General features: G+C 43.8%; 1 protein-coding gene across 1 annotated transcript in view; it reads left to right on the top strand.

Annotated features, from left to right (window-relative positions):
• SKAP1 (src kinase associated phosphoprotein 1) overlaps nt 1-20,626 on the top strand; it is a 274,782-nt gene that overhangs the window by 238,400 nt on the left and 15,756 nt on the right. The window contains exons 10-11 of the mRNA XM_045813770.2: nt 5,617-5,667; nt 13,437-13,537. Of these exons, the coding sequence (XP_045669726.1) occupies nt 5,617-5,667; nt 13,437-13,537 (152 nt within the window). The remainder of the gene's footprint in view (nt 1-5,616; nt 5,668-13,436; nt 13,538-20,626) is intronic.

Here is a 20,626-nt window from a genome sequence, read left to right as displayed (position 1 = left end):
GGGATAACAATAGTACCTGCCGTAGAGGGATGCTGTGAGAAGCCTAGAACTGAAGTGTGTAGAGCGCTTAGAACGGAGCCCTGGCATACAGTGAGTACTCAGTAAGTGCTGGCTGTTAGTGATTTCATGGCGTTTAAATAAAAAGTGTTACCTCCTTGAAAAATTGAGGGATAGCTAGTTCCCCGCCTCCACCAACCAAACCTGAGAAAGTCCAGTTGGACATTTTCAGCTATATGTATGAAGCAGGTGAAATTGAAAATCCTGAGCAGATGGAATGTGGAGCGCACCTTCTGCTCAGGCCCGTTTTTACTGCAAGGACAGGTGCTGGGTGGAGGGATGGCCAACGGTAACGTTGGATTGTGCTAACACTGCATACCCATCAAAAGTCAAATGACTTGGGCTTCTAACATTTGTTTCATTATAACAGGTAAATGTGCTTTGCAGAGAATACTTAGCATTGATGGTTCTGCTACTGCTTCCTCTTTGGGCTGGGGCCTACACAAGCCCCATGGTCTTTATGGGAAGGCCATGTACGTGAGATCTCCCTTCTAGAATGTAATTTCAGTGGTCTTCCTAGTACAGAGAAAAGTGCTTGTAACACATACCGAGTCAATACAAAAATGTTTTTTCCTAATCAAAATAATGTATGGGTCATCAAATTAAATGCACTATATCACATTAACCATGGGCTAATTAGCGTTTGCTACGTGGCTGGCACTGTCCTTCCCATGAGGGAAAACCAGAGCACTCGAGGTTTTTAGCCAAGACCACAAAAATGTTAGTCCTGGGTAATATGGTTTCAAGGTTGGTATCCGGTGGGATTTCTGAACATCCGTGTTGAGCATATGGGGGCCCTTGATTTTTAAGATCTCATTTGCAGTAGATTAAACTGCAGGGAACCACCACAAAGAAATGCTAAAGCAATCTGTGGAAGATGGGAGGCTTTTCGGAGCTCTCTCTCACCCCTCCCCGGAAATTATTTTACAGGCCAGCACAGGCCCAGTTTTGTGATTCAGTGTTCCATAAAAGGACAACTTTTATCAGGTTTCACTTTGTCTGGGGCCTCAAAGCTGGAATCCAGCAAGTCGCCTGAGACCATCGTGCAGCTTTAACTGGGGCCTTGTCACAGCTGCGGTGACGGCGGAATCTGGCTGTGTTCTCAGGAGAGACTTCAGGAGAGCAAGCAGGAAGAGAGACAATGAGTTCTCCCTCGGAATTTCTGTGTGCATTCCAGTGCTGCCCACACTGCCCCGGAGGGTTATTACAGACCCAGAAACCGGATTGCTTTATAATGAAGCATAGAACTGGGTGGTTTTTGTTGTGGGTTTTTTTTTTTTTTTTTTCATTTGAATCAAATGGAAACAAGCATTCTGTGGACTTGTTTTTTTCCCCTCTACTGTTGCCCAGACCGACAAGAAGAAGAAATGGCAAAAGTAGGTCTAAGGAAAGAAGAAAACAGACGCCAAAAACACAAAGTTTATGAAGAAAGGGATTTTCAGTTTCACAGAAAAGCAACAGCACTCCGTGGGGGGAGCCTAAAGCGTCAATGCCAACGGCAGGCCTGAGCTTCCCAGCCCTTTCTCTCTCTCTCCCGCGCACACTGCGCCCCAGCCACAAGCTGCTGTTTGGCCAGCACCAAAACCAGAGTCATGCTGGGGTTTTCTTCACCGAGAACATCCTCCCTGAGCTCAGCCTACGGAACCCTACGCCTTCTGCTCCAACACGTCTCCTTAGTGACCCCCTCCCAGAGACTCAACTAGACTTGAGCTCCGTTTCAGCCCCTACCACGGTGATTTGTATTCAGGTCTTTCTCCTCCAATTAGTAGGTGCTCAATTATTGTTTGTGAAATTAAATTCAGCGCATTCCAAGTGTTGCAGTTAGCACAAATTGGATTTAATATCGTGTACGTCAAGACCCAGACCACAGAGATAGGATGCAAATGTTCTGAGGTAACAGTTGAGACTAAAAACTATACAACAGAGAATTAAACGTGTTATTAGCATCCTGCTCATATTTTCCGTGTTGTCTGAAGAGGTGCTGGAGCGCCCACAGATTTATAGCGTATCTGTGCCTGCTGTGGAGAGCTTTCTATTTCCACTCTCCTGCATGCCGTCTCTGTACTCCGAGTCTATCTGCATTTCTGTTGCATCTGTCACGAGAGCACCTTGACATCTGGTTGCACATTGATACAGTTGGCATTTTTTAAGCTTCTGTCACCTTGCTTTGTTTGGGGGAAGTGACTTCCCCCTTTCGGATCCAGTCATTTTTCCGAGTGTTGTTCTCAGTTTAGCCGATGTCAGAGCAGCACCTCAGAAAGGAGCCAGGTGTCATGGGAAGCTGGCTCCTCTCCGTGACTCCGTGGTGGAATCAGTGTCCTGTTCCTCTCAGCCTCTCATTAGTGTCCCTGACATTGTGCCAAGAGTGTTGATTGAAATCAGCTCTCTGGATACTGAGGCTCATTTGTGATGCCCCATGGTTCTCTCACATGTTCGCACAGCTAACAGAATCTTCCTCAACTGTTTTCCCAGTTGAGATGAGATATTTGGGGATCAAGTAGAGCATTTAATGTAATAAGTGGACAGTAATCTTCAGAGGTTAATTTGTTTAAAACCTATATAAGGTTGGGGTCCCATATGCCCTGTTAGGAGCGAGGACCATTATAATCTATTCCTGTTTGAAGTTGAGTTAGCACATAAATTTTAATTCTCTCTTAAATGAAGATGTATTCCAGTAGATGTAATGCTAAAATGCCTAATGATATTCTTATAAAGAAGTTCAACAAGCTCTTTAGCCTGAAGAAGAAAATTTTTTTCAAAATAATCTCTTAAAAACCGAAGGTTCATTTTACAGGAAAAAAAAATTGAGAAATCTAGCAGTTTCACCCACCCCCTTTTGTGAGCAAAGAGACATTTCTTTCTGTGGCCACGTAATTGGTTTTCTCGACTTTGGAGTTTGAAAGATGCCAGTTTGATCTCATTGAAGGATCTGAGGTAAAGCGTCCGCCTCTCTGTGTTGTGCTCTTTGCAGCTGGGAAGGTGCTGAGAGCTGCTGCCGTTCACACCAGCTGTGGAGAGCATCGCTTCCCTGTGTGTTGGTACCTCCACGCTCACACTTTCAAAGGCACAGCACCCAGCCTCTCGCCCCAGTAGCTGGGCTTCTTGACTTGAGCTCACTTTCAGCCACCCGGGAAGGTCAACCCTGGATAGAGCAGATGTGGGGATTAGAGCTTCCCTCCTCACATTCATCATGGAAGAGCTTAGTAACGGTGGTGAACGATACATAAGATCTATGGCCAGCGTTCTGCTTTCTTTCTAGGTGACTCCACAGGCGCAATGGAAATCAGAGTATCTGGTCTGGAATTGAACGGCATAGAAGAGATTTTTATTTTTCCCATTTTTGTATCATGACTAGATTAAGTGCTGTTGCCTGAAAGGACAAAGGAATCAAGTGTAGTTTTCATTTTTATCATTGCAAATACATTTACATTCCCCTATTTTACAAATGCAAAGAGCAGGCAAGCCACTTTCAATAATTTATTTTAAAATCAATGCTAATGAGGTTATGTCTCGTCAGTGGCCGAGTTTTACAATAAAGTCTGATTTATTTAGAAAAGATCTTTGGTGTAGCTTCCCATCTAATGGTGGTGGGAAGGAGGTGGAGTCACAGGCACGGTGACCCTCCAACTTCAGATCCGATTTGTAATTCACAGCGGAGATCTGACCCAATTTACATTGATTAGAATTGGGAGGAAGAGACATCTGTGCACAGACAGCAGAGGTAGAATAAACCGTCTCTGCAAAAGTGCCTAAGCACAGCGAATTATTGGGCTTTGTGATTGAGTTGTTTGGTATCAGCAGAAGAGATGCTCCCTGCCCAAATTATTGGGTATCTCTAAAACTGAGGCCGTACCAACTCTTCTTTTAATGTTCTCAATCCTGTGAAATTGGTCCCATGTCAAACAGGAAAAGCATCAGGGCAGAGGAAGGAAGGAAGTGGGCAAGTAATAGGAAGACAATGTGCAAAGAATGATGTTTAACGTGATTTATTTCAGCAAGGTCTATTTCCGATATTTGATTTCACTCCTCCATTATCTCACATCTTTATTCCTCATGGTGGGGGGGGGAAGCACTACAGGTGGTAAGTAGGAAATTCTCTGCTGTGAGGCCATACATGAAGGTAAGAAGAGTTGAGGTCTTTCCCCACAGAATCTTGTAGGGCAAATAGATATGTGTGTGTATATATATATATATATATGATAATTTTTTTAGTCTGAAGGACATATGACTCATTTCTGCAGAATATCAATTCCTTAATTTTTATTTTTTGCAGGGAAATTTTATCATTTTAATGTGAAATCGATTACTTCTTTAATGTTCTATAGTGCTGTAACATATGTTTGTGCTGCTTCTTCTTACTTATGAGCTCAGAGCTTACTTCCCCCATTCTAACATACCAGAATTCATATTGCTCTATGAAACTTATATTTAAAAAAAAAAAAGGAACTGTCCCTGGGCCAGCTCCTCAAAAGTTTCATTTAGTGGCATAACTATGGGGAAACAAGCCAGGTAAGTGCCCCAAGACCCAGGAAGAGAAAGTAAATGTGGACCCAAAAAAACCTAAGTATTCAATCCTCAAAATGTTGCTTATTATGCCCCATTCATTGTGTGTGGGCGGGTGGGTGAGAGAGAGAGAAAGAGAGAGTGCACAGAGATGATGAAAAGGAGAATAGCAACTGTGTTTTTGCTCATCTTACTCCACATGTAAATTGGCTTAATACGAGTCTGGTACTCATGCTTTCTTTATAAAGACCCGATTCCCGTGGTATCAGGTAGTATGAAGTCTGAGATGAAACAGGTTAATGAGGGTAAGAAACAGGCCAATCATGTTGTGACTTTGACCGTATAAACACTTGATTGGAGTTAGACAATAGCACTGATTTAGAACCCATTGTGTACCTGCAGCAATTAATTAAAAGACCATTCCAACTGCCCTCAGGAGCTTACACTCTAATGAACAAGGCAGGCTGAATAACGGCACTAAAAAGATAACTACAAGCCCCGAGTACCAGGAACATAAAATTACCGACATGACCAGCTTCAGCTACGGCTGAACAAAACTTGATACATTAAGGACTAATTAATCATGGAGGGTTTAAACACATGCTTAGCCACACATGCGTGCGTGCACACACACGCACACCCACAACTCTGGGTACTTACATAGAGACAATACATTTAGAAGAGAATGCTAGAAGGAGTGGAGAAATAGAGCTTGAGGGAGAGCACCAGGATTCTAGTGATCGGTGCCTAAATAATCCAGTGGATTGAAAGCTCCACCAGGGCACGGACCCTGCCAGTCTTGTCCACTCTGTGTCTCCAGTTCCTAGTGTAGCACCTTGAATAGAGCAAGCACTTAAATACGTTTATTAACGAATGAAGGGGAGGGAAGGAGAGGGCCAGTTTGAAGATGCAAGATGATTAAAAAAAAAAAAAAAGAAAGAACAATTATGGCCTTGGAAAGAGCATGAGGAGCTCTGAGAGAGAAGACCCACCACTACAAAGAGCAGAAGATTATCAACCACTAATTGTTAACGCTGATCATGTTTATCCCCTCAGATGAAGAGCGTGATCCAGAAGAGGATGAGAATGGCACTCCACATAGAGGAGGTATGAGAGCTTCCCAAATGGACAGTAGGACGTTCAGGCTTCTGACTGGAGAAGGCACCTTCCTTCAGACTACAAACGTTACCGGGCTCACTAATTAAGAGGGTACTGGTGTGTCGACCTCAAAAGCCCCAGATAAGAAGACTGGATAGGGAAATAGCTCAACCTTCAGAGCAGCCACTCACCTTAATTAATGTTCCCAGAACAGCTAAGATTTATCCTAGAGAGGGTAAGAAACCAAACCAGATATTTATTTTTTCCTATCAGTATTTCCTAAATCAGTACGGTGAAAATAGAACTGCCTCATCTCTAAGAGATCAGGGGATCGAGAATGGAAAGAATGGAAATGTCTCCTCTCTGAGAGGCCCGGAGATTGCAGGTTCAGAGGGGAATGGAAATGTGTCAGATCTGAAAAGCGAACGTGGGGTGAGGGATGGAACTGCTTGGTGATGCTGACTTCTGATGGCCTGGTTTGATTCCAGGCACATTTGGGAATGAATATGTAACAGGTTTGTGGAATACGAAATTACATCTTATTCATCCCAGACTGTTAACCATGCTTCAGGCGGTTAGTGAGCCCATCTTTTTCTAGGGTCAGACGCCCCTCCAAAGCCTCCTTAAGCGGACAAGGACCTAGTCCATCCTTGTCAATGAAGAAATGTGAATTGCAAGGGCCACCTCAAGGACATTCATCCCATCAGCAGAGCCTAAATTGTGGCTGATATAGATACTAGCTGATTTTTTTCTTAGAGATTCTATGAAAGTCTTAAGCCTAGTTCTTCCCAACTCTCTCTCCCTGGTCCCTCCCCATTTCCCTGGCCTTTCCTTTTCCCATTCTCCTCTCTATTCTCATCTGTTGCCATTTCTTCTCTTTGTTATCTGCTCAGCAAGACCCCTTCTCCTAAGGTTCGTGCCCAATGGGAAATGCATATGTAACAGATTTAGTGAAGGACCCAACTTCGTCAATGCCCAACTTCTCCCAGGGAGAAGAGACGGCATCAGAAGTCAGGTGCTAGAGCAGGAGAAAAAGGAAGAACTCGCATGAGGATGGTCCAGGATTAGCGTAGCTTCCAGTGAGCACCTCGTCACGATGAGCCCATATAATTAAGTCCATTCCAAAACCTATTTTCTACCGTTTCCTACTCGCTGTGCAGAATTCCAACAGAAAATCTGTTTTCTGACCAACCTATGTCCCATGACTTTTCCCAACCAACTTCCATCACCAGCACAGGATAGAAGGTGGGAAAACTATAAACTTCCTGCGGCCAACTTTATAGTAAACGCCATTCAGGAAGCAGCAGTCTCTGGCAAAAGTCTAAAATTCAGTTTCAGATTCCTCCCTCATCACATTTCCTCCTTCAACCTTTCTTTCTAAGGTTCTATCTCGGGTGGCGGGATGGTGAGGGGAGATTTATTTCTTAACTGTTCCAACAGCTCTATTTCAAATAAGTTAAAAAAACAAACAAACAAATAAACAAAAACCCTTTCATTCCTCATGCTTCCTGCCTCCAAAACAGGCGTTGTTTAAAAAAACAAAAAAACAAAAAACAGGTGTTGTTAAAGTGTAGTGGGCTCTAACTATGTTTCTACGGTTTATACTTCCCACCAGTTATAATGATTGGTGACTTAGTGATTAAAACACAGAGGACTTTTTGCTCTCTCTGCAGAATCTGAGGCAGGAATTTTTATTATTTGTGTTTACTTATTTATTTATTGCATTTATACAGTGCCTTTTCTCCAAAGGAGCTGTGGAAATGGCAACAAATATGGCGCATCCAAATGTCATCCCTTAGCTTTATGACAATAAAATGTACAGGTCCAAGGAAAGGGTAGGCAGGCCCACGAAGGCATATAAAAGGGAACTCTAGGACAATGTGAATTCTTATGTAACAGACAAGCTACACTAGTTTGGTTCACTTAGGTTCTTTTTCTCAAGTGTCACATGTCTTCGGCAGGGTTGGGGGGTGGGGGGCATTATTCCCCTAAAAGATACTGTGGCTAGCAGAGTTACCTTTAAAATCCACATGCTCTTCTCCAGAACTCTTCCAAGGAGCCTGTTCCCAGAAATGCTTTGCTTTCCCGTGATAGAATTACTAACATTTTTAAAGCCCAACTAGATCTTATCAGAAGAGGGCGGGGAAAAAGGAATTCAGTTTATCCTCATTGAGTGTTAATGACCCTGTAAGATGTAATTTCTTTTATTTTATTCTGTTACCTAGAAAATCTATCACAGCCTTGTAGTATTGATTGTTCAATCTATAAAGAGCTCAGTTTACAGCATGACTGTTAGTAACAGGGTTATTTTAATGAGTGACTCTTCAACACCTCAGATTCTCACTAAATTGCAACCCATCAGCCTAACAGTCTAACACTAAGTATCTTCCGTGATGACAGCTTATCTCCCTTCCCTATCACGAGAAGGCAATGTTCAGGTAACCAACAAGAAAACTCGTTGTGTACTGTTTATACGAAAACTCCTGGCCATTGGCTTGGGTCTGCCATGTCAAATAAAGAGCGGACCGGGAGGCACAACTCATCCTTAGATACACCAAATATCTGACCAAGGAAGATCTCCGAACAGGTTGTTTTCACTCTAAAATTGTGGGCAAACTCAGCCAAAAAGGAGCCCCCATGCAATAATTTCTGCAGGGCAGGAACATGGTCCCTGATGAACTTCTACCACCACGGGCTTCTCCGTGTTAGTGCATATACCGATGGATTGATTCCACGAAAGCAACAGGGAAGCCACAGAGGTCTTGCAGCTCTCATTTTTTGAAACCTGTTTCCCAAGACCACACATGAGTTGAGCATCAGCCAGCGACAATTTTGGCCCAATAAAAGGAGCATGGGGCGGGGGGGAAGAGCACAGAAGAAGATCAGGATCTGTGAGTGTTCTCCACTTCAAGATCATACTTACAACATTAAAGACCGTAGAAATTTCAGAAGTCAAGATTCAAGGGCTATGAAAACAAGCAAATGGCAATGTTCAGCTACTCTTCCTGTTCTGGTGTCCTAGTTAGTGGAGCTTAGCAAATTTCTTCTTTTTTTTTTTTTTTAAGATTTTATTTATTTATTTGAGAGAGAGAGCACGCACGAGTGTGGGGAAGGGGCAGAGGGAGAGGGAGAAGCAGACTCCTCGCTGAGCCGGGAGCCCCACTCAGGGCTTGATCCCAGGATCCCGGGATCATGATCCGAGCCAAAGGCAGACGCCTAACTGACTGAGCCACCCTGGCGCCCTGGCAAATTTCTTTATACCTTTCATTCTGAAATAGGTAATAAGGTATCAGACTGAGTCTGCTTTAATGGACTGAACATGGTGGACTTCTCCGGCCTGGCTTAGAAAATATTTCAGGTCCCTTCCAGTGGCTCACTGCTTTGGCCTTCTATACCCATTTCTCACCTACCCATGGTCTAGCAAGGACTGGCTTTAACCGTCTTCTCATTCTCTCTTTTCCATAATTTGTTAAGAGTTGCTCCCATAGCCAGGCCTCATTAGCACAGCCCTTTGGCTCATCGAGCAAATGTAAACAACATGCTGACCTGCCTTTTAGCCTCTTTTCCTTGGTCACAGCTTGAATTCTAGAGCCACCCAGTGTCTCCCAAACAAAACCCCAAGGTGACCTATGAACTCTGGAAGGAACACAGTCAAGTTCTGTTGTCCCTAAGGAGGAAGACAGGCAAAAACATGTCCTGGTCCTTTTTACCGTAGAACTCTCCACGTCACAGAGCTCATTCTCAAATTCTGACCCTGTCAACAGTAATACCACCTGGCCTCCGTTACAGGAGAAATGGCTATTACTGGTTATAAAGAACTTGGTGTGCAATGACGAATGCTTTGCAATAAATACCTAGAGAGGAGAGAAAAGCAATATATATTTAAACGTAGACCATTGCTATTCTTCCTATGACATTTTGTTTGCTGGGAGCTTAGCTTCTCTCATATGGGATAAAGAAAATAAGATGCTGCCCCTCTTTTTTTTTTTTTTTCTCTAGAAAAAGTCCTTCTCAGCTCTGCTAGCAATTTAAATGCAGTGATCACATACGCATTAGCTTCTCTATCATTGTAATTGTTGTTAATTGTTATAACTGTTTTAGTTATTAGTGGTGTCATTATTGCTCTAGGTCCTCTGTCTGTTTTATGCTGAATATATTAGTGCTTTGCTTTTGAATTACCAGGCTTTATTTAGTGCAGAGTTACGGGGTTTTTTTGGAGAGACATTGAGAAATGCTGGCATTAAGCTTTATTCTTTTGTTTTTCATTCCAAATGGACAGACTGGAAAAAAATATAATTAGATGGAATAATGTCCTCAAAATGAGAATGAGGATGCTTTGAATTAATTAAATGGTCAGAATGCTGCACCGTGTCTGATCTCAGACTGCTGCTAGAGTCGCGTAAACCTAAAGGAACCTCAATCCAGTCCACAGAGGAAATCCTCTCTCAGGCTCCCAATTCCTCACTGGTCTAAAGACATCAGTCTCCTCAGGCGTTCCCTTGTTTATAGGATGACCTGGGCAAATTTAGGGAGGCCCTACAAAATTCCAGGCCTTCAAGCTCTTCCAGAGGCCAAGGGTCAGGAGTGAAGCCCTCCTCTGCCTTACCTCGTCCCCTCTTCAAGATCTTTAAATAAACACCCAGTCTCAGTCAGGTGTTGATAACACAACCAAAGCTTCTGGGAAACCTTCCGTGAAGTTAGCTTTCCTGTTGTACACAGCACCCTCAACTTCCCCCTTTGAAGACATATCACAGTCGTAGATAAGTAAATATCTGTATGACTCTGTTTCCCATTGCCTCCCCCACTGGACGGTAGCCTGAAGAACAGGGACAGAGTGTGGCCAATGGGCAATTCCCAGTGTCCTACACAGTCCCGGGCACTTAGTAAGCGCTGTGGACATGTCCGTTGAATGCCGAGGAATGAATGCAGAGAAGTTGTGTGCACACACACACACACACACACACATCCATGCAAGTCACACCTATGTTAAATGGGGAGTCTGCAATACCGAGTCCAATCTTGTCCAGCTAAGGCGTTCCTCCTCACTGATTTCCCTAGTACCCAAATACCTCTGTCTGGACAGCAAGTCCCCATGGTTAGCCCTTCATTCTGCTTATTTTCTGAAGCTGTCCTTTTATGGTTCTAGTTCTGACAATTCTGGTTCTTGGGCTAGGTAAACTATCCACTGGATTCCTGAGCTCTATCTTCTTTTAGCCTTTAGCTTATGAAGAACCAAAGGCATTTTCTATATTTTTTTCTTGGAAGGCTTTTGTTTTCCTCCTAGCTCCTTGCTTTCCCTGTGATCTATATTGCTTTTAGAATAGGTCTGTTTCCAGGTTTTCTCTGGTGTCTTATATGCCCAATATCAAGTCACTTTTTACATATATACCTGAAAAGTACTCATAATCTTAGAAGAATTTCCAGACACATGGGGAGCAGTACCCCACAGTGACCATCTGCTAAGCCAGACAAAGTCAAGACAACTTTGCCAGTCTTCTTACCATTCAGAAATATCAAGTTGTGTTTTAAAAATCTATTTTTATAAAATTATTTTCTGTATAATATATAAATGCATGAAGAATATTGACATCAATATACTTTTCATTTCTGGGGTTCCTGGGTGGCTCAGTCAATTAAGCATCTACCTTCAGCTCAGGTCATGATCCCAGGTCCTGGGATCGAGCCGCATGTTGTTGGGCTCCCTGCTCAGCAGGGAGCTTATTTCTCCCTCTCCCTCTGTTGCTCCCCCTGCTTGTGCTTTCTCACTCGCTCTCTCTTTCAAATAAGTAAATAAAGTCTTTAAAATATTTGTGTATGTAGGGATGCCTGGGTGGCTCAGTCAGTTAAGCATCTACCTTTGGCTCAAGTCATGGTCCCAGGGTCCAGGGATCAAGTCCTGCATTGGACTCCTTGCTTGGCGGGAAGCCTGCTTCTCCCTCTGCCTGCCTCTCCCCTTGCTTGTGCTCACTCTCTCTGTCTCTCCCTCTCTGAAAAATAAATAAATAAAATCTTAAATAAATAAATAAATAAAAATATAAATATATATATGTACTTTTCATTTCTAATTTTGTCAAAATCTTCAGGTGATTAATCAACTCCATTATGACTAAAAATATATTAATATATCTTCTGGGAAAACCAGTTTCACTCTTCAGGGACTGATATTTCTCTATTATTTCATGCCCTGGTATCCCCCAAAATACATACCTTGTCTTTCCGGTTGTTAGCGTTTTTCTCCCAAAGTATTTTTCTTCCAAGCACATTCTTAACTCTGTGGTTTCCAGTGTGGTTGTCTTGTCTGCTGCCCTCTGTCGTTTACTGCATATACGAACAATAACCTTCATAAAAGAAGACATGCCTGATTTCTATATGATTAACGTTTTTACTCCTGTTTGCATCGTCCAAGTCTTAATTAAGTAGATCTGTCCCTCCTTGGTTCTTGTGCACTTTAAGATTCCTACTAAAGTTCTTTTCCAGGTACACACAGGGATTTTGTTCTCCTGTGCCTTTATTATTTGAATTGCTGGTAAGTTAAGAACAAGTTTTGTAACATAGCCAGTGCGTCTGTCCACCCACACTGCCCACCTGCCTTCCCCCATCTATTTCCATCCTCAGTGACCAGCACTATCACTCCTCATGGGAGGGTCAAAACCAATGAAGGGAAAGGTAGAAACTGGTGCAAATAGGGTCCCCAAAAGTCACTTGAATTTTCATTAGAACCCAGGACTCCTGACTCCCATCAACGAGAATCTCATCTTTGGTAGATGCTTTGCTGACCGCTCTCACCCATATGGCAACCTAAGGAACGGGAACATGGCCATGTCGTGCCTGGTCCAGCGGGCATTCACTCTCCTGCCATTCAAATCCCCAGATCCTCTCCAACTTTGCGCTCTAGTGTTTAACCTTTCCGGGTAGAAGATCAATACAGATTCTTCATTGCTAAGAATCGATGTCTGTCCTGTGGCATCACTGCCATCTAGTCTTGCTGAGACGCCCAGTAAATCTCTCCAGCTGCTTCAAAAGCTTGGTTTGTGTCTTCAGCTGCTTTCATTTTTAATGCAGATCACTTTGGTTTCTGTCCCCCTGGGGGCTTGCAGATAAATCTTGGCAGGCCTGTTCAGGGTCTACAAATGAGATGCTGGAAAAGGGCCAGCCCACCCAGAATTTAGTTGTAATGGATGAGACACCCCCCCCCCGGTTCCACTTAAAGACTGGGCTATTCATAACCGTATTTATTGGGGGATTACCTCTTCTAGTACCTGGGTGGGAAGTGCCCAGGATGAAGTTCCTGTGTAACAGAAGAGACCAACATGTGAGATTGTGATGCAGACACAAGCTGGCTGACTCAGCCTCTTAGTAAATAGGCAGAAGTCGGAGACGTATCCCAGTCCTTCAAATGCATTTTGAAGGAAGCTCTGGATAGTTCAGAGACCCCGGATCAAGAAAATCTGGCAGGAAATCTCTGCACTGCTTACTTACAAACCAAGTAAAATATTACCTGCCTGTTTTTCTTTTATTAATAAATGAATGCATTTATCATATTATTGAATAACATCTGACTAAGGGTAATCTGTAAATATTTAATGTTAGTTAATGATCTCCTTTTCCCACAGTCCTTCGCTCATGCTGAGTGTTTGGCTGTATCTCATCCCAAACCCCTGAATCCTAGGTTTCCTAGGGGCAATATTAGAACACTGATTTCCACTTACAGCAAAAATGTGGGCTCCATGGAAAAAGACAGAGTCCTTCTAACTTTGCTTTCTCCTCTCTTTGACCAGTGGACTATACCAATTATTACCAAGGCCTATGGGATTGCCATAGTGACCAGCCAGATGAACTGTCCTTCCAAAGGGGTGACCTCATCCGCATTCTGAGCAAGGTAAGGACACAGAGTGTGGGGCTTGGATCAAAAGTTGATTTTGGGGGGAGCGCCTGGGTGGCTCAGTCGGTCAAGCATCCGACTCTTGATTTTGGCTCAGGTCATGACCTCAGGGTTGTGAGATCGAGCCCCGTGTTGGGCTCCACACTGGGTGTGGCGCCTGCTTAAGACTCTCTCACTCCCTCTCCCTCTGTCTCTCCTCCCTCTAAAAAAATCATTTTTTTCACTTTCAATGATGTAGTCACCATGACCAAAATTATTCTGTGTCATACATTTCTCTGGTGTGCATTACATGGCTCCCTCACACATAAAGTAAATTCCCATTGATTTATAATTGTTAGGGAAATTTTTAATTGAAATTTCAGATTCAGGAACTAATTTTCAAATTTAAAAATGCAATAAAGTAGATATAACACTGAAACCATGCCAATCAATTTATTCTTTTTAGGGTCTTGTGGTGCTTAAAAGGTCATCGTTACGTACATAACTTATTACTGTATAATTCTCTTGAAACATTCTGGCTTAGTAAACCACTTTCTTATGTCATTTACAGATAAACAAGACTGTAATATAATTATGATGGGGGGGTGGGGAGTCAGTGCTAGTTGGCTCAGTTGGTTTGAGCAAGTGCTGATAAGGCCAAGATAGTGAATCCAGCCCCACAAGAGCCAGCTAACTTTATTCTCTTCCTCAGTCATAAAGTTAATCCCTAGCCCCAACTAAGCATCTCACAAATTATGTTATTGATCGTAAAAGAATTGGGAAAAAATGAGAGAGTAGATTATTGTAGATTCATCGCTAATGTGAAGAAGATTCAGAACTCACAGGGTACCATTTGAGGGATCAGTAGCATCATCCTTTGTAAAGGAAGATGATACATATTCCACATAGGCGAGCTAAGGAAATAGGTTCTGTCCCTGAAGTAACTTACCAGAAAGTTCTTTATGAGGTCAATCAATATCTACAAACACATGTTTAAATAGACACCGTTTGCTCTTTAATTAATGAGTATGTGGATTCCATAAAGGCAAATTGAAAACCCATTGCGTTACTAACCCATCATTCGCTATTTATCTTTATTTTGTCAATAGCCGAGGGTTTGTCTCGATTTGAAAGATACCAGAAGGTCCTTAAGAAACAGACCAGGGCTGACTTAAGGTACCTTTCAGTGGTTGCAACAAGTCCCCTCGGAACGAGGACCAAATTCAGACCCAACCTTTTGCACAAGAGTAGGAAGCCTATAAGCCCTGCTGACTGAGATCACAGTCTTCCAGTGATTTCTTCCAGAGTCCTAACTCAGCTCCATCCTAGTGCTGTTCTGGTGCAGCCCCAATACACCAAGAATAAATTGGAAGCAAAGAAGGGAGTGGACACTGGCCTGATTGGTATTTCAAATGCCCGAAAGCAAGGTTTGCCTTGTAATAGAATTTGTGTACATTACCACGCTGGCATTACTGGGGTAATCGAGTTATCCACTCAGGTGTGACCAGGCCTCTGTTTGCCCAGAGCCTGCAGGTGAACAAATTAACTGTTTACATTGTCTGAGGTGCCTGCAGCAGAAGGGGGGTGGGGGGCAGAGCCAGACTGTCTGCTGGCCTTCTCTCTCGGTCCTGATTATTTTGTTTGTTTTGCATGTCTTTTGCCTTTGTTAATGGCTTCTCACTGGGGGTCCCTCTCCTCCATTTAGAAGGGGCTGTGTGGTGACTTGCCCTGCAGTACAGCACTATCTGCGGGTACCATGGCTGTTGTATTTTTAAGAGGTACCAAAGAACACGTAGAGCCTCCCCTACCTGTCTTTTTTAACCAATCCCCCTTCCCCTCTTCCCGTACTGAAAGCTAAATATATCAAAGCTTGATTCAGGGAGAATACCGTGCTGTTCTGGTTCTGTCTGGTTTCTTTCTGCCTCTTTTGGAAGGTCTTAAGCCTATTTTCATCCTTTGCCGGTGTAGTAGCGCATTTCTTCCCCCAAAAGCTACACCAGCTGCCTCCCTTCTGCACGCTGTTAATCCCTGCATGTCAGAGGAGGAAATGAGAAGCTGGAAGCTCACTGCAGTTTCCCTCATAAAGCTTCATTCCAGTTAACGTTGGCTTGGGGAGCATTTCGGATTGGATTTACCTTTATTATATCACCTAACTCAATAACAGTCCTTGGACAGGAAGGAACCTTAAAAGGCCACCCAATCCATTCCCTCGCCTCGAAGAAGCACAAATGAAACAATTCAGACAGATAGAAAAAGGAGATCCCTCTACCATTAGATGTTTGTCTATTCAGACTTTCAGTAACTCCCAATCTCTGGAATTTTTTCTCACATGAATCCTAAATACATTCCACTTCAGCCCCAACTGGCTTCTGCAACCTGCCTCTCACATGTGGAGGAAAAGAACTGACCCAAGTAGAGGTTAGGCCAAAAAATTGGTATCCGGAAATCTCCATTTTACTTTTCTCTCTGGCCAGTAAAACCTTTGTCAGACAGGAAAGGCTCACTGGGTTAGGAACCTGGAGAAGTCTATTTCCACCAAGAAACACAAGGCATGGGGCATCTGGGTGGCTCAGTTGGTTAAGCGTCTGCCTTTGGCTCAGGTCATGATCTCAGAGTCCTGGGATCGAGCCCCACATTGGGCTCCCTGCTCGGTGGGGAGTCTGCTTCTCCCTCTCCCTCTGCTCATGTGTGCTCTCTTTCTCTCTCTCTCTCTCTCTCATATCGATAAATAAAATCTTGAAAGAAAGAAAGAAAGAAAGAAAGAAAGAAAGAAAGAAAGAAAGAAAGAAAGAAAGAAAGGAAGGAAGGAAGGGAAAGAAAGGAGACACAAGGCAAGACATAACCGGGTGCAGCTCAGCTAACCTGGACCAGTTTCCCTACCTGTAAAATGAGGGAGTTGTGTTAGATAACTTCTACATTTCCATCCACCTCGAGCATTCCTGTACTAAACATGATGAAGCTGACACCGCAAAACTGCTAAAGAAATTCCACACAAAAATGTGTTTCGCTTTAATTATTTATGCAGATTAAACGAATTCAAAAATTTCAATTATAAGCTCTTTTGTTTTGGGCCCTCATAAATGCCTCTGGTTTTCCCCTCTCTCTTTGTATGATAAAAGAAATATTGGGGGGGGGGAGCAGGTTAAGAAGAGGAAGTGGTCCCTGGGTAGGGAAGCCAGGTTGGGTCTGCACTTTATTCTTGGGCTCCTGCCCCTCCCTGCTGTTCCTTAATGGTTGCCCAAATATGCTCCAACCTTGAATCCTAGAATCCTAGGGCCAGGAGAGTCTGTTAGGGCCTAGGGTCTTTGGGCAAGAATGATCCCAAAGGAAGAGAGCTATTTGTCCTTTTTATTTTTTTTATTTTTATTTTATTTTATTTCATTTTGTTTTGTTTTATTTTATTTTATTTTATTTTTAAGAGAGAGAGAGAGAGAATACAAGTAGGGGTAGAGGGAGGAGGGCAGGGGAAGAGAGATTTCCAAGCAGGCTCCATGCCAGGCTCAGAACCCCACACAGGGCTCAATCTCATGACTCTGAGAAACCAAGAGTCTGACGCGTAACCAACTGAACCATCCAGGTGCCCCTGTTTGTCATTTTTTAAAGTAAAATTTCCAGAGAGGATGATTGGCTGGGGAAGAAAGATACAGCCCAGAGATAACCAAATACCCATCACCAGTCCTATTCTTAAGGAAGCAGGTCAGTAACAGATGAGTTACTTATGTGACCCTGAGCAAAGTCACTTAATCCTGCTAATCTTCTGTTTTGTCATCTGTAAAAATTGGGATAACTTCTATTCACAGGGGTTATGATGCTTGCAGTTAGAGAATTCGTGTAGAGAAGTGCCTGCCATCTAGGGAATAGTAACTATTATCATATTCCTCTCTTTTCCACTAACAATAAAGTAAACTTTTGAGGGTCAATGCTGGGTACATATTAGGAATTCAATAAATTGGAGCGCCTGGGTGGCACAGTCCTTAAGCGTCTGCCTTTGGCTCAGGGCGTGATCCCGGCGTTCTGGGATCGAGCCCCACATCAGGCTCCTCTGCTGGGAGCCTGCTTCTTCCTCTCCCACTCCCCCTGCTTGTGTTCCCTCTCTCACTGGCTGTCTCTCTCTGTCAAATAAATAAATAAAATTTAAAAAAAAAAGGAATTCAATAAATTCTCTCTGAAGAGAGAGAGAAAAAACAGGTAGCCTGTCCTCCCAAGAACTCTCCATGAAGACACTCAAAAGCACAAAATCTTCTTACCTGGAAATAGAAAACCATCCAGTGAAGAGGCCTACATGGAAATCCACCTAGCCTTTCCTGGTCTGAGGGGTTTTGTCACTGACAATAACAGATGGATTGTTTTCTCATTTGATGAGAGGCCAGAGCCAGGCATCCAAGCTCCCAAACGGTAACCAGTGGGCACAGTCAGCAGGACCCCCGCTGACCTCCCCTAACACATCCATACATTCCTAGGCCCCATGCAGTTTCATGCCCACTTAATTCACTGAGTTCCAATTTGGGCTTTAAAATATGTTAAAGGGAGATTTTAATAACGAAGCAGTTCTGTGCTTCTCGCGGATGTTCCCACGTTCCTTTTGGGCCCGGATATTTCTGAGCAGCTTTTTCTGGTACAGGAACTGAGCTCTGCTCCCCCCGCCTCACCCCCATGCAGGGACGCAGCTCAGGCCACAGCGGGGTGTTTAGCGCTCCTCAGTGGTTCCAGATTGTGGCGCTTGTGCAGGTCTCCTCATACGTAACCGATGGCTCCTGAGAGCCTGCCTCTCGTAAATTACTTCCCACGATGCCTGCGACCACCGCAGAATCCAAGTTTGAATAGAGCAGGAAAAAGGTGTTTGAAAGGCCTGTTCACTCAGCTGCATTTTAATTTCCTTTTCAATCTTGTCCCAATTAATTTCACAGAATTAATCTCACAGAAGCAAACTCGGCAGCATGGAGGCTGTGGTTTTAGTGTGGCGGTCGCTCTGCCTGAACATGAAATAGGAGCTAATATAAAAATCCATCTGCTGTGTTTGAAATACACACCGGCTGCTGCTCAGTCCTGTCTGACATTCCAAACATCAACAGCGGGGAAAAGTGATTGGGGGGTTAGTGGCCATCAGTACTTGGCAGGGGTTCAACAACAGGTGTACTCCAAAAATCCATTCAGCCTGGGCACCAGGCATGACAGGGCAGGTGCTGGAGGACCCTCGTGCGGGAGCGCCGGGCCCTGGCTTCGTTCCTTTGATCTGCGGACCGTGAGGCCCTTCTGCGGACCCACACCGCTGAGGGCATTTATTTTAAGTGGGAGAAAGAGAGGTCAGATAGGAAGCCTCTGTTTGGATAAGATGAGTCACAAGTTCCAACTTTCAAAGAAGTGACTCTCTTCCTGGCTCCAAGGTCTCTCACTAGGGAACCTTCTTTCTAAGTAATAAAGGTGCTCGTTCTACTATGCGAGAGATCTTAAATAAATGCCTATTTAAAAATTAAGCCTCCTGTTCCGGAAGTAACTCATAGTGGCAACGTGAGCTGTCCAGCAGATAGAGGCAAATGAAAGAGAGAAAGAAAAACTCTTTCTCAATTGGTTAGAAAGGAGAAGAGGTCCCTGAATGAGGTCTTCTATTTAGGGTAAACTGAGTCAGCAAGCCACATCTCTTGGGCTTCTGTTGTGTGCCTCGTGAGTTGGCCGTAGGCTCCTCCAAGAGTTGCCCTGCCACTTAAGCCCATGGAGCTCAGCCTCGGAGCAATCAGCTGGGCACCACAGGTTTCTACTTATATGGTGGCTTAGCTGCGGTGGGAGGGTGTTCCCGTGGACCAAACACACCAGCCTTTTGGTTGTTTTCTCTGCCAATGCAGTTAACATGGAAACAGAGAACCTTACAGGCAAAGTCAAGTTAAACATCAAACACATGATGCTGTAGATGCTTTGGGCCTTTTGAGGATGAGGATAGACTGACTTTGTCACTCTGAGTGACATTTAGCTTCCAGCGTGGTTGAAGCTACTTAAAATTAGGCTGGACCCCAGCTCCAGACCCAACTCCTCGTTACCTGAAGGCAACAGGTCTGTTCCCAGCACCTGGACTGTGTTAACACAACACCGTGTCTGTTATAACGGGTTTTTTAAAGCCCCCTGTTCTCCACCTCCTCCCTCAAAGGACTACTTAAAGAAAGTAGACCTTTCCCCTCCCTTGACCTCATGCCCTCCAAAAGAGATGTGTATGTTGTAAAAATTATCTGAATGCAACAGTACTTCCTCTCCTAAGTGTGCTTAGTTGAATGTGATAAAAGCCTCATAAAAACAGATAAGTTAATTCCTTCAATTGCTTTAAATGAAGGGTTGGGTTGGGTTTGGGTTGGGTTTTCTTTCTTTTTTTTTTTTTTTTTTTTGGTTTTTTAATTTCAGGGCTCTGAGGGAAAGGAGGTGTTTGGTGACATCTAGTGTCCATTTAGGACTTCCTCAGGCACCATTACCCTCAGCTTGGCTGTGTGGGGGGATGGGCAGGGTTATTTGGGAGGTAATTCAGGGGAGTAAGTGGGGAGAATATAGGCCTGGGGCACAGGCTGCCCAAACAGTGTGATGAAACTGATCAATGCCTGTCAAAGAGCAATTATTCACCTCTGACCTAACCAAAGGGGGCGAGTGAGGGGGTACCATCGGAAAATATCTTTTCTTATTTATGATGATATGAAAGAGAAGCAGAACCTGTCCCCACCACCCCATTTCATGTTAACAAGCGAGTCAGCACTGTGCTGTGATGACGAAGATGATGATGATGATGGTGTTTTCTCTCATTACTAACCCCAATGGGAGTCTACAGAGTTAGGAGGATGGGAATGGGATTTGGGGTCAGCTGGAAGGCAACGGTCATACACCGGTCAAATTCAGTAGAGGCCATTCCTTTCCCCCAGACAGGAACCAATCGTCTAGAACAAACCCTGGCAGCCTCATTCCTTCTAGGTAATCTTTATAAATGAGGGGACACCCCTTCCAAGAGAGGACAAAAGGGAGAGGATGCTTGTGTGTGTGTGTGTGTGTGTGCATATGCATGCACATAAACCTGCGAACAAGAGCCCCAATTGCATATCAACCCTATCCTCCAAACTCTGGCCATTTATTATAAAA

Source organism: Ursus americanus, chromosome 23 (assembly GCF_024610735.1).
Source record: "Ursus americanus isolate L20-20 chromosome 23, mUrsAme1.1.p, whole genome shotgun sequence".
NCBI lineage: Eukaryota > Metazoa > Chordata > Mammalia > Carnivora > Ursidae > Ursus > Ursus americanus.
The sequence above is the reverse complement of the archived record's forward strand: the minus strand, read 5'-3'. Positions and strand labels throughout refer to the sequence as shown.